Raw genomic sequence first — 12,085 nt, forward strand, 5'->3', positions numbered from 1 at the left:
GCATGGTGGTGGGAGGTGGTGGCCCCTCACTGCAGAGGCTGCCAGCAAGAACCTGCAAGGACCACAACGAGCATCGCTGCTACTTACCATGGGGTTAGATGTTTTACATCACACACAGCTCCACGCTGTGATGTTAGGATGGGAGACACAGCCTCCAAACCAGGGTATTTGCCATGTAGCAGGGGTTCCTGTGTTCCTGGCAATGGCTAGCTGCTTGCAAGAGCTCTTGGGTTGCAGTGGGTTTTCCCCAAGCCAAATTAGTAATGAGCCTGTGCTGTTAGCAGTGATCTTGTCCACTCTGCTGGCCGTGCCCCTGCCTCTGCCTCTGGCCACTCGGTCTCTCATTTGACCAGACATGTCCTTGCCTTTTCTCACGCTGACAAGGTGACTGAAATTGTGTTAGATGAAGAGTGAACCACAGCACATCTATCATGCATCTCCCAGTTTCTTATCCTCCACTAGCGTTAGCCCTCAATGTAAGCAAACGTCACAGGAAAAGCAAACAGGGTGATCAATCCTGTGCTGTCTCTTCCACTACAAGAGCTACAGGGTATCAGATACAAAGAGAGGTGAAAGCTTGGAAACGGACCAAGGGAGATGCCCCTTTCAAACAGTGAGAAAGGATGCTGTAAATGCTAACAGTTCCCTGCACTCAGAAAGTGATCAGGCACTTGACAGACCCATGGGAAAAGGTTTGATGAAGGCCAGGAGACAGAGAGGCCACTCCAGCTCAGGAGCACACACCGCAGAGGCACTGCTGTGCTCTGGCCTTGGTGTTACTCTCTTCCCTAGGCATGGGACAAGACGCAGGGTCGTGCAAACCTCTGGGGCTGCCCCAGCATGGCCATTATGTCCTTCCCACGCTCCATCAGTGGCTTCATCCTTCCTCCCCTGCGCAGTGCGGGCTGTGGTTTTGTACTTGAAGGCGACCCTAAGAGAACTTTGCATCTGTGCTTGAACCCGCAGGAGAAAGCGCAGCGACTGGATCTATCGCGGGCTGCCTGTACGGGCTGGTGTACGGCCTGAGCAAGGTTCCCAAGGGCTTGTACCAGGACCTTGAGCAAAGGGAGAGGCTAGAGTACTTGGGAGAGAACCTTTACCGGCTGTCCACGCAGGAAAAGTAAAGCGGTTTCTGCCATTTTCTCTTTCTCTAAAGACCATATCAAACCCTGTAGATAACTGACTGGCTTTAACGGTGGAGGAATTAGCTGAGAGTTAGTCTGAAAGGCTGTATGTAGACTGTGTGCAAGTGCAGGTAGCTGAATAATTCAAGAGCAAATAGGTTTTTATGGTGTTCTTCTTTTTTTTTTTTTTTTTTACAGATGTAGGGATTTCTGAGTATAATGATTGCTACTTAAACCCGTGAGATAATCTCAAATGGAAAAAAATAAATAAAACCTCTGTTGGTTGATTTCAGTCTAACTTGCTATAATACCACCTTCTAAACAGCTGTGACCAGTAATTACACGTACAAAATTAATTTCCAGAACTAATGCTTTCCTGCAAAACTAATGGCGGTGCCCACTTATGGGGATATTCTCTGTATATTTGACAATCCTTTCACCACTGCTGTTCTGCCTTGTTCTCAAATCTAATGTGTCTGTGACACTTGTAAACCTAATATCTCACGGATTATCCTTTAATGAACCGCTGATCCCCGCATCAGCGCTGTGGTGCAAGGTATTGTTACATTACAAGCTTCCAGAAAAGGAAAAGCCAACACTAAAAATACCCCCAAGGCTCAGCAAAGCATCAGCGTGTCCAAACTTTCTGATTTACACTTCTGTTGTTCTTCGGTCTTCAGAACAAACTTTTTTAAAAATACAACTGGCTGAAATATTTGTAAATAAATTAGTGCTTACACTATTTCCTAAGCATCATTATTTATTTTTAGACTGAACAGATTATATGTTGCTGTATCAGTATCAGAATTTTTGGCTGAGGTCTTCAAGCAGTTGTAATAGGTCAACAGTACGGCTGTGATACATTTCACAAGTCTGGGAAACAGAAACCCTGGAAAGAAAACAGTTACAACTGCTTTTCTTTTCTTTTCTTTTCTTTTCTTTTCTTTTCTTTTCTTTTCTTTTCTTTTCTTTTCTTTTCTTTTCTTTTCTTTTCTTTTCTTTTCTTTTCTTTTCTTTTCTTTTCTTTTCTTTTCTTTTCTTTTCTTTTCTTTTCTTTTCTTTTCTTTTCTTTTCTTTTCTTTTCTTTTCTTTTCTTTTCTTTTCTTTTCTTTTCTTTTCTTTTCTTTTCTTTTCTTTTCTTTTCTTTCCTTTCCTTTCCTTTCCTTTCCTTTCCTTTCCTTTCCTTTCCTTTCCTTTCCTTTCCTTTCCTTTCCTTTCCTTTCCTTTCCTTTCCTTTCCTTTCCTTTCCTTTCCTTTCCTTTCCTTTCCTTTCCTTTCCTTTCCTTTCCTTTCCTTTCCTTTCCTTTCCTTTCCTTTCCTTTCCTTTCCTTTCCTTTCCTTTCCTTTCCTTTCCTTTCCTTCCCTTCCCTTCCCTTCCCTTCCCTTCCCTTCCCTTCCCTTCCCTTCCCTTCCCTTCCCTTCCCTTCCCTTCCCTTCCCTTCCCTTCCCTTCCCTTCCCTTCCCTTCCCTTCCCTTCCCTTCCCTTCCCTTCCCTTCCCTTCCCTTCCCTTCCCTTCCCTTCCCTTCCCTTCCCTTCCCTTCCCTTCCCTTCCCTTCCCTTCCCTTCCCTTCCCTTCCCTTCCCTTCCCTTCCCTTCCCTTCCCTTCCCTTCCCTTCCCTTCCCTTCCCTTCCCTTCCCTTCCCTTCCCTTCCCTTCCCTTCCCTTCCCCTCCTCCTTCTCCTTCTCCTCCTCCTATTTTTCTCTTTCTCTTTCTGTCTTAAGAAAACCAGTCGACTATGATTCAATCAAAAGCTGCATACATCTGCATCTAAAGTAAACAGTAGCACTGGGTGAAGGAGATTCTGATATACCAGCAACATGGGCACAGATCTCGAACCCTTAGTGAAATGACATGGAAGAATTAAGCCTGGAATTTGTCCCTGGTGTTTACCCTCATGTTTTAATTCAGAAGCTCCAAAACAGAGGTCTGTGCCGCACTTTCTAATCTCCACAGAGAGTGATTGACTACATGGTGTTGGTTTCTCCTATCTTTCTCCAGCTGCTGAAGCGTGTTTTAAAAAGATAGCTAAAAATACATAAGTACTTTCCTACTCCTTTTTCCATGTAAGCAATTGCTGGGATTGTCACTGGGATGTTATGTGGCAGAAGGAGGAGCAGGTGATCCGTGTTGTTATGAATAGAAGCCTGCATGACAATATCCATATGAAAAAGGTTTCTGTCCTATGGGCTACTTCAAACACCGTGGTTTTAGCATGTTTTCTCTTCGCAGCTTTGCAAGGTGCTTTCTTATTTGCTTTGGAGATACGTTAAACAAAGAGGACCCTTTGTGTCAGTAGCTTTTGATTTAATATAATACCAAGATTTCCCAAAAACATTCCTTCTAGTTTATGATGACTCTAGCATACCTGTAATAAATTCAGCAATAGAGAAGAGAGAGGAACATATCCTGCATCAGGTAGGATCTTCACCAGCACTTTGACATTTCCTTTAAAAAAAAAAAAAATGCACAAAAGGATGAAGCACACTCATAACCATTTCCTCCTCAATTAATCTTATGTCCAGACTGGTGAGGACCAAGTTTAGCTTCAGAGACAAGTAAGAGAGTGTAATTTAGAAGGTGGCTCACGAGGGCTGGATTTACAAAGCACTACCTCTGCACTTGTTGAGGCGAGCAACGTGTTGGCCATCATTTCATCAAAAACACTAAAAATGCCCACTCCTTACTGTCAGAAACTCCCTCAGTTGCATGTTTTTAGCAAGCACTGTGAGATGCCACCACCACTTCAGCTCCCGGAGCCCCCAGTGAGAAACAAAAGGTGTGTTGGTGCACTTGGGTGCTGGCAGGGCTGGAGGAGAGTGCTGGCTCCATCCACCACATGGGCAGCGCTTGCTGCAGAGGTTTTCCCGGGACAGGACGGGCTCTGGGATAGGGTTGCAGTGCAGCCCCTTAGCATATCAGGCTGTTGCCACTCAGATACTGGTGTGATAAGTGTCTCCAAAGAACCTATAAATAAATAAGTAAACTGCCTGTCTTACGCATCTTAATTATTCGAGGGAGAAGGAGGCAGGAAACTTTTGAAGACGGCCTCGCCTCCTGTGGAGGACCAAGAGATCTGTCCTCCAGACACCAAAAAACACATCTGTACAGCAGCGCTGCCAGAAGCGGGCAGCACATCAGAGCAGCATCACGGGCACTAAGAACAACATGAAGTGACTTCTCCAGAGAGGTCGCTGCTGGTTTGGGGTTTCCCCCTGCTCACATTGAGTACCTGCCCGGCTCCTCCCAGCCGTAGGTGGGACTAGAACTGACTATGTGTAGGTGATATAGAGGTGACTATATTTCATTGATGGGTCGCACTGTTCAAGAACAGTAGGATGCAAAGCAGGAAAAGGTGGTGAAGAAATATTAGGGATGATGTCTTGGCCCATTGAAAATGGTGGTCACACTCCTGAATTAATGTACCTGAGAAACCCTCTGTCTTTGCCCTCCTTCCCAGAGGAGGAAGCACACCATTCTCCAAACACCGAGACAACATCATCATTGCCCCACATTTTTTGTGGTGGTCTCAGCGTACTTCCCTTTTGCAGAATGCTTTTGAGATTCACATGGTCATGATGCAAGTTTGTAGGTGAAATCACCTCGGAAGAGCTGCAGGTGCTCTAAATAGGTGCTGTACCCCTTTGCTCATCTTCTGTGCCTTGCTGGCAAATACAGGTCAAACACTCAACCCATGCAACATGTCGTGGTACTTAGGGCAGTGCACTAGTCCCACATTTCAGAAGGCACCCCATAAGAACAAGCTAATTTATATGTTACCAACACAGAGTCGAAGGAAAAGCCTGAACAGAGCTCACTAGCAATATATTTTAACAAATATGGACTTTTTAGCTCATAAGTCATAATTTTAATAATTATAATGAAGAGGACCTGATCTTCTTCCCTTCACAATCCTGGCTCCCTCAGCTGTGGTGTGTGCAGTAACAGGAAGGGTGGATGTTACATGGCAGAGACCACCTGTGCCGTGTTGAAATGTGCTGATTCCCAACCAAAACCAACACAGTATTGTTTGTTACATTAGCCCTGTGCCAGTTGTCACGCTTTTTTTTTTCTTTCTTCTTTTATTGGGCTCTAAAATTAGCTACAAAGCTGTTATAAATAAACCTTCTTCCATTCAAGATGGCAACTTCATCCCACTGCTGGGGGATGTGATTTTCGACATGTGCGTGCGCTTGAAACGCAGCCAAGTGGAACCCAAATGCCAGCACCCGAGCGGGCGAGGAGCAGCCCCTCGCTTTCCAAACAGCCCCTGTAATAAACCTGGGGGCAGCAGCTCCAGCTTCTTTCCAAGGCCGGGGGGGAACAGCTGCTGGGGCACAGCTGGGCCTTCCCCTGCCTTCCAAGCCTGCCACTCCCCCAAAGGGTGAGCCTCTGCAGCTTCTCTTCATTTTCTACACGTGGGTTTAATTTGAAGAATTTCTTATTCGGCTTCTGCTCATAAAAATTAATACCCTCCTGGTATGCAGGCTGCGTTCTGTGCATGAAGCTATTTCTCTGCACGGTGAAGTAACCTTCCAGACTTTTGTGGTGTTAGAAAGCTGACACCTCTTGTGGTTTGTTTTTTGTTTTTTGTTTTTTTTTTTTTTTCCCCTTCCAGCCCCATCTATTGTTATTGACTCCACACTCCAGCTCTTGTGCTGAGTTCACTATTCTATTTAGTAACTGATCCACACCGATTAAAGCATTGCCGAAATCCCCAGCTGTCCCAGGGCCTGATTCTTCAGTATCTCAAGGGTAGATCCAACACAGCAGCCTTCTTGCCCCAGATTAAAGGGTCTTGCAGCCAAGTGACATTGCCATGACTGTTGGTTTGTCAGGTAGTGTTCTCATCGTATTTACCTTTACCTACCCTTTACCTAGCAGGAGAGGAAAATAGCTTTGATGTTGCCCTTGTGTTAGGACACGGTAACACCAAATCAGAGTGAGGAGTGGCATGGAGGAGATGTGGCCACCCCAATTAGTGTTGTTGCTCCCCTGAAAGCTTCCACTTACCACAAAGCACAGAAGAAACAGCCAGCAGTGCCACGGGAGCTGTGTAAAGCCTGCACACTCCGCTACACGGTGCCTCACGAAGCTTGTAAAGCACCTTGCATGCTTTTTAACAGGCCACTAACGCCAACTCTCTCGAAAACTCTAAAGTCAAAGTATTTTTTTCCATTTTATGCACAGTAGCATGCCACTAAAGCAAAGTAAGGAGGTAGCAGCAGTGTTGATGCCTTGAAAAGAACATGCGTGTTTTCTCTTGCGCAGCACCAAACGCACAAACTCTTGTGGAGATCAGATGCTGGTAGACCCTTTGGTGCTGAAGAAGAAGCTCAATAGGATGGCAACAGAGCAAGGGGCCTTTGCTGTCCTCAGCAGCCTGCTGCTGTATGTCACCGAGCTGGCAGCCTGCGACCCGCAGCTCAACAGCAAGAGGACCAAATGGGCGGAAGGTAAAGAAAATCAGGTGAGTTTTAAACAACCGTCTCCAGACACAAGCAGGGGGCAGTACCCTACCCGATTTCAGCTCCTGCGGTCCCGGTTTCTAAACAACAATCGCGAGCCTTACATCAAGAAAAGAAGAGAAGTCGGCAGGCTGGTCATCAAGGAGAGGCTGTGGGCGAACAGGGCTGGAAACAAGTTAGACAGAGGCAAGGAGAGGAGAGGAGATGGGAAAGCAGCAGAAGAAGGTGAAGAGACAGCGCCCAGCGAGAGGGCCAGGTGGAGCGGCCAGGGTGGGAGAAACACAGTGAAGGACATCTTGAAGAAATTTCTGGCTGCCGAAGAGAAAGAAGCCAAGGAGAAGTCTCCCAGCTGGAAGAAGAAGGGGCCAAGCAGTGGCTTGCCAAAAATAGTCAACAGGAGTTCGGTCCTCTCCAAGCTGAAGGAGCAGTTTGAACAGAGCTCCCTCTGTTCGGCAGCGGAGGTGAAAGCGTCGCTCTTGCGCAAAGGCGAGAAGAAGACTAAAAGCTTCCCCAGCAGAAAAGCTATTCGTAAGCCTGAGGTCAGAGTGCTGCGCACGGCAGCGCTGGCAGCCACAGACATAAAGAGCCCCGAGTCCCAATATTTGGTGTGCTCCATGGTCCCGGTGCCCAGACTCAGCATGGCTACTGAAATTAACCATCCTTGGAGCTGGTCGAAAAATAACGCTGCGAAACAGCCTCTCGATCGCAACACACCGCTGAAGGAAAAGGGAGACTCTGAGAGAAAGCCTGGTGAGAAGAAAACAGCAGCACATGCAGCCCAGCACAGGGAGGACAAAGAGGAGATACTGATGGCACCCCAGGAGATGCCTGATGCCAAGGACAGTGCCGAGATGAAAGTAGATTCCACAAAGCAAGGAGCTGACTTTAGTCCTAATCTAGATGGCTCTTCTGCCATCTGCAAAGATAAAGCACTTGCAGATTGCATTCCTCCTGCATCTGGGCATAGCCTGGACTCCAACAGGAATAATTTATCAGCTGGGCCTGGTACATCTTCACCACCGGGGGCTACCAATGCTGCCCAACATGTTAAGGGCGATGGTCCACCTTCTAACTCACCTTACTCTAGCAAAGCTGAAGGATCCCCTGAACCAAGTCCTCAGGACACTAAAGCAGATGAGATTCCTGAAATAGTAATGTACTTATCTTGTTCTGAGGAAGCTGACCCAGAGCTCACACAGCCAGAGAAGGATCCTTTTTTTGCCATGCAAAAATGTATCCCCAAGCAGAAAGCCCTGGAAAACACCCTGCCGTTTCTCTCTCCGAGAGTTCAAGCATCTTTTGAAGCTGAGCCTGCGACGCAGGACCGACAGCTGACTCTTTTAACACCAGCTGCTGGTAAAAGGCCACCAGTAGCTCAAAAACAGGCACCAGGGTTAAGAGGCAGATGTTCTGAGGAAGCCAAAGAAGGGGAGAAATATCACAGTGAAGACAAAATGCACTCTACTTCTGGCAAAAATTACACTGATGTCCCAGCCAAAAAGGAACAGGAGAACGAAGCACCCCAGTGCCAAATGCAAAATGAACCCCAAATCAGGCAGCCACAGCCACCTCAGATGCCTGGCCCACAAAATGAGTTTGGTAATTCCGGTGCTGAAACGTCAAATCCCGATGCGAATCAGACCAAACCTATGTTCTCCTCAAAGGAGAGCCAGGAGCCTGGTGCTGCAGGAGAGCCCACCTCTTCTGACTGGGAAAAGAAACGAGGCCCTTTGCCAGACGAGTTTGTGAAACACAGACTGCACTTCGCAGAAGAGGATTTGGGGAAGGGGCAGTTACCTTCATCAAATGAAATGATGAGTGATGGAGACAGTCGAGGCCTGGGCAGGAGTACCTTGACGGACCTGGAGACCTGTCACAAGCTGTCCAAGTATTTCCTTCACCGTGAAGAGACCACTGCAGACGAGATGCCATGGCCTGACTCTGAAACAGGGCTGTCATCCTCAGAGAACCTTGAAACAAGACCAGCGAGTGGGGTTGCAGGACAAAGAATCCACCACACTCTTGGAAATCCCCCAGCCCCTCCACCTACTGAGCTGGTAAGAGCAGGAGCTGGCGGTGTGGAAGATGAGCGTGGCAGTCACGGCTGTGAGAAGCATCCACTGCCCTCTTCAGATGAGCTGATGATGCAGGAGAACAATACTGCAGCGGAGAAGAAAAATGAATGTGATTTTAGGAACCAACTGCTGTCCCCAAATCATGAAACAGAAAATGAAGATGCTACAGCCGAAGAAACAATTACACTCCAGGGCTTTGATAATTATGTTTCACTTTCGACAAAGAAAACAGGAAAACATGACAAAAAAACTGTGCTAGCAAGAAAGCCCCTATTGCTCTTGGAGAGGAACCAAACACAAATTCCAGATGATACCTTGATGCAGGAAGAGAACCTGTTTCCTTCATCAGCTGAACTGGTGTCAGGCCAAAAGAAGCATGCAAAAGGTACTGATAACGTCTCCAAATATAAAAAACATAAGCCTCTGCCTTCAGATGATGCCATGAAGCATGGCAATGAGAGCATGGAGACAGAGGAGGGAGAAGAGAGAAGTGTCTTACGTAAATTTCAGGAGGAACAAGTATCAACACCAAGCGATACGATGGATCGTGATAACAACTCTTCAAATGAGAGGAGTGCTCATAGTCCTCAGGCACCTCAGCTACCTTCATCAGAACGTGACGCTAACATTCAAGGAGTGAAAAACACTGGGCAGGGCTTGAAGTGCCCAACACCTGCAAGAGATATGGTTAAACATGAGCGTGATATGACAGTCGATGAAAACATCTGCTGCAATAATGAGAAACACCAACTGTCCCCGTCAAATGAACCACTGAAACGTGCAGATGACACTGCAGGGAAAAGAAACATGAAGTTGAGCTTCAAGAATTACTCAGCGCCGCCAAGAAATACAGCAAGCAATGACAATAACACCACTGATGAGGAGAATACTTTTCATGGCTTGAAAAATGAGCCGGTGCAGCACAAAAAGAGTCATGAAGGGGAGAGGAATACTTCATGTGATCCTAAAAATCAAATACCATCATCAAGTCCTCTGGCGAAGCAAGACAAGAAATCCTCCCCTCAGCAACAACCATCACCTGCTGACTTCGTAAAGCCTGAAAATAAGTCAGCTGAAAAAAAGACTAAACATACCTCTGAGAAGCCCCAGTCACCTTCTTCAGACAAACTGGAGAAGCCTCAAGAAAGAAGTCCTTCAGCAGAGAGGAAGCAGAAGACACCAGCAGCAGAGGACATCCCGTCACCCAAAACAAAGGCTGTAAAAGGGGACAATGAGCACCAGCACCCAGGAAAGTATCGGTTACCACGGTCGAGTAAAGCAGCAAAGCTTGAGAAAGAAACTCCAGGAGGAGAAAAACAGCAAACAAGGTCTGAGGATTTTACAACGCCTGGTGCAAATACTGCAAAAGAGAAGAACAAGTTTCCAAATCTCAAGAAGTATCGATCGGTATCTTCAGAAATACCGGCTAAGCCTCAAGAAAAGGATGCTCCAGATCAAAAGCAAGAAACATCAGCTGCTACAGGTTTTAAGAAGCCCGGTACTAATGCTGTAAAAGAAAAAGATGAAGATAAAAATTCTGAGGAGCCCCAGTCACCCTCTTCAAACAAAGGGATGAAATCCCAAGAAAAAACTACTTCAGGGAAGAGGAAGCAAAAGACACCATCAGCAGAGGACATCAGGCCACCTGAAACAAAGGCTGTAAAAGAGGATGATAAACACCAGTGTGGTGGGAACCATCAGTTACCCCTTTCAAGTAAATCTGCAAAGCCTGGGAAAAATTCTCCAGGATTGGGAAAACGAGAAACCGCAACTGAAAGTTTTAAAAAGCCTGATGCAAATGATGTAAAAGATAAAAGCAAATATCTAGGTTCTGGGATGTGCCAGTCCCCATCTTCAAACCTGCAGGTGAAGCCTGAAGAAAAGAATGTCACAGCCAAAAAGAAGCAATCGACACCACCATCTGATGAAAAAATGAAGTATAAAGCTGGTAGTCCAGAAAAGAGGAGTGGGGCCCTGAGAACAGAGAAATACCAGCTACAGTCTTCAGATAAGAAAGGGAAGAAGGACAATGATGATTCAGGAAAAGAAGGGTCTGCGGGTGACCTCAAGAGCTCTCAAACTCCATTGCCACGTGATGGCATAAAACGTAAAAGCAACACTGCCCCAAAAGACACTGCCCCAAAAGAAACTGCCCCAAAAGACACTGCCCCAAAAGACACTGTCCCAAAAGAGACCTGTTTGTCTAATACAGAGAGATCCCCCCAGTCATCCCCATTGCCTGATGCATCGAAATATGATGGAAGTCCCGCTGAAAACAGAAGAAAACGGCCTGGATTTAAGAAGTACCAAGCACTCTCATCAAATAATTTGGTGAAGCATGACAAAGACATTGCTGAAAGGGAGGCTAGCTGGCAGGCAGCTGCTGTAACAAGCGACAGAACAGCAGAGCTGGAGGACTGCTCCAAAACAGCACCATTCTCCAAGTACACAGTGGAAAGCTATGGTGAAAGGCCCTTAGATTCATCTTTTAAGCCACTGATCATTAGGGTAACTGACACATTTAAACATCACAGCTAAAAAATACTGCTACAGCTTAAGTAAGAACTTACAACTGATCGTGCCACTGAGTCACTCAATCTTTCTTTTTTTTTCTTTACTCTCCAGGGCATTACATTATCATTTTTTAATCACAAGGACATTGATGTGCATCTATCCGAGCTGGGCTTTTTCCTTTCTTAACATTAGCCCGAAGACATGAATTAAATTAATCACTGCAAGTGAATTAGCTAATCACTGAATTAATCATCAGTTTATAAATTAAATACGAGAAGGGCTTTGAGATCAGTGTGAATTCAGTCCTGCTCCAGACTCCCCTTGCTAACTAATGGGTGTTGTTTGTAACAAAGACGACTGTTCAGGGTGAACTCTATTTGTATTTACTTATTCTAATGAAACTCTGCTCGCACATTTTCCAGGAACGATGGTAGGCAGTGTCAGCTTTAATTATGTCAAAAAGCGCTCGTTCCAGGCTCTGCCTTTTCACCAGTTAATGGGAACTGTTGGTCTATGGCTGCATTGAGTGGCACTGCTAGCAGAAGGAGCGAGGGAAGGAAGGGCACGCTTCATTTATCCGCAGAAAAATCCTCAAAGGACGTTGGTGTTACAAAAGCTCTTACCGTGAATGCAAATTTTCAGCCTTATTAATATTGGAAAAATAGTGATTTAACCTCCTGTGAAGCTATGGGTACTTTGGCCACATACTGCATGCGTTATTGTTGGGGGGGACACGCCGTTTCAAGTTACTCTCAGTGATCGCAGACGAATGTGCAACAAGTGAGTGTGGAACAGCTCAGTGCTGAAAGGCTCTGAGGACTTCTCTGGGGGATCATGTCAGCAGGAGAGACTGAAAACCTTGCTGGGGGAGCTCAGCTCTTCTTGGGGTTTCTGTCTCAGCCTGG

At 46.2% G+C, this 12,085-nt stretch overlaps 1 protein-coding gene across 4 annotated transcripts in view; it reads left to right on the forward strand.

Annotated features, from left to right (window-relative positions):
- The window catches only part of ADPRHL1 (ADP-ribosylhydrolase like 1), a 32,546-nt gene extending 20,693 nt beyond the window's left edge, over window positions 1-11,853 (forward strand). The window contains exons 7-9 of one of the 4 annotated variants that reach the window (XM_038173312.2): window positions 967-1,120; window positions 6,395-6,593; window positions 11,292-11,853. In XM_038173312.2, coding sequence (XP_038029240.1) covers window positions 967-1,120; window positions 6,395-6,593; window positions 11,292-11,366 — 428 coding nt within the window. In that variant the 3' untranslated portion in view covers window positions 11,367-11,853. Of the gene's footprint in view, window positions 1-966; window positions 1,867-6,394 lie in introns of those variants that run through there. The other 3 variants (XM_038173310.2, XM_013101876.5, XM_005021944.6) reach the window with 3 other exon arrangements.
- The last annotated feature ends 232 nt before the right edge of the window (window positions 11,854-12,085 follow it).

This window comes from Anas platyrhynchos, chromosome 1 (assembly GCF_047663525.1).
Source record: "Anas platyrhynchos isolate ZD024472 breed Pekin duck chromosome 1, IASCAAS_PekinDuck_T2T, whole genome shotgun sequence".
Classification (NCBI taxonomy): Eukaryota; Metazoa; Chordata; class Aves; order Anseriformes; family Anatidae; genus Anas; species Anas platyrhynchos.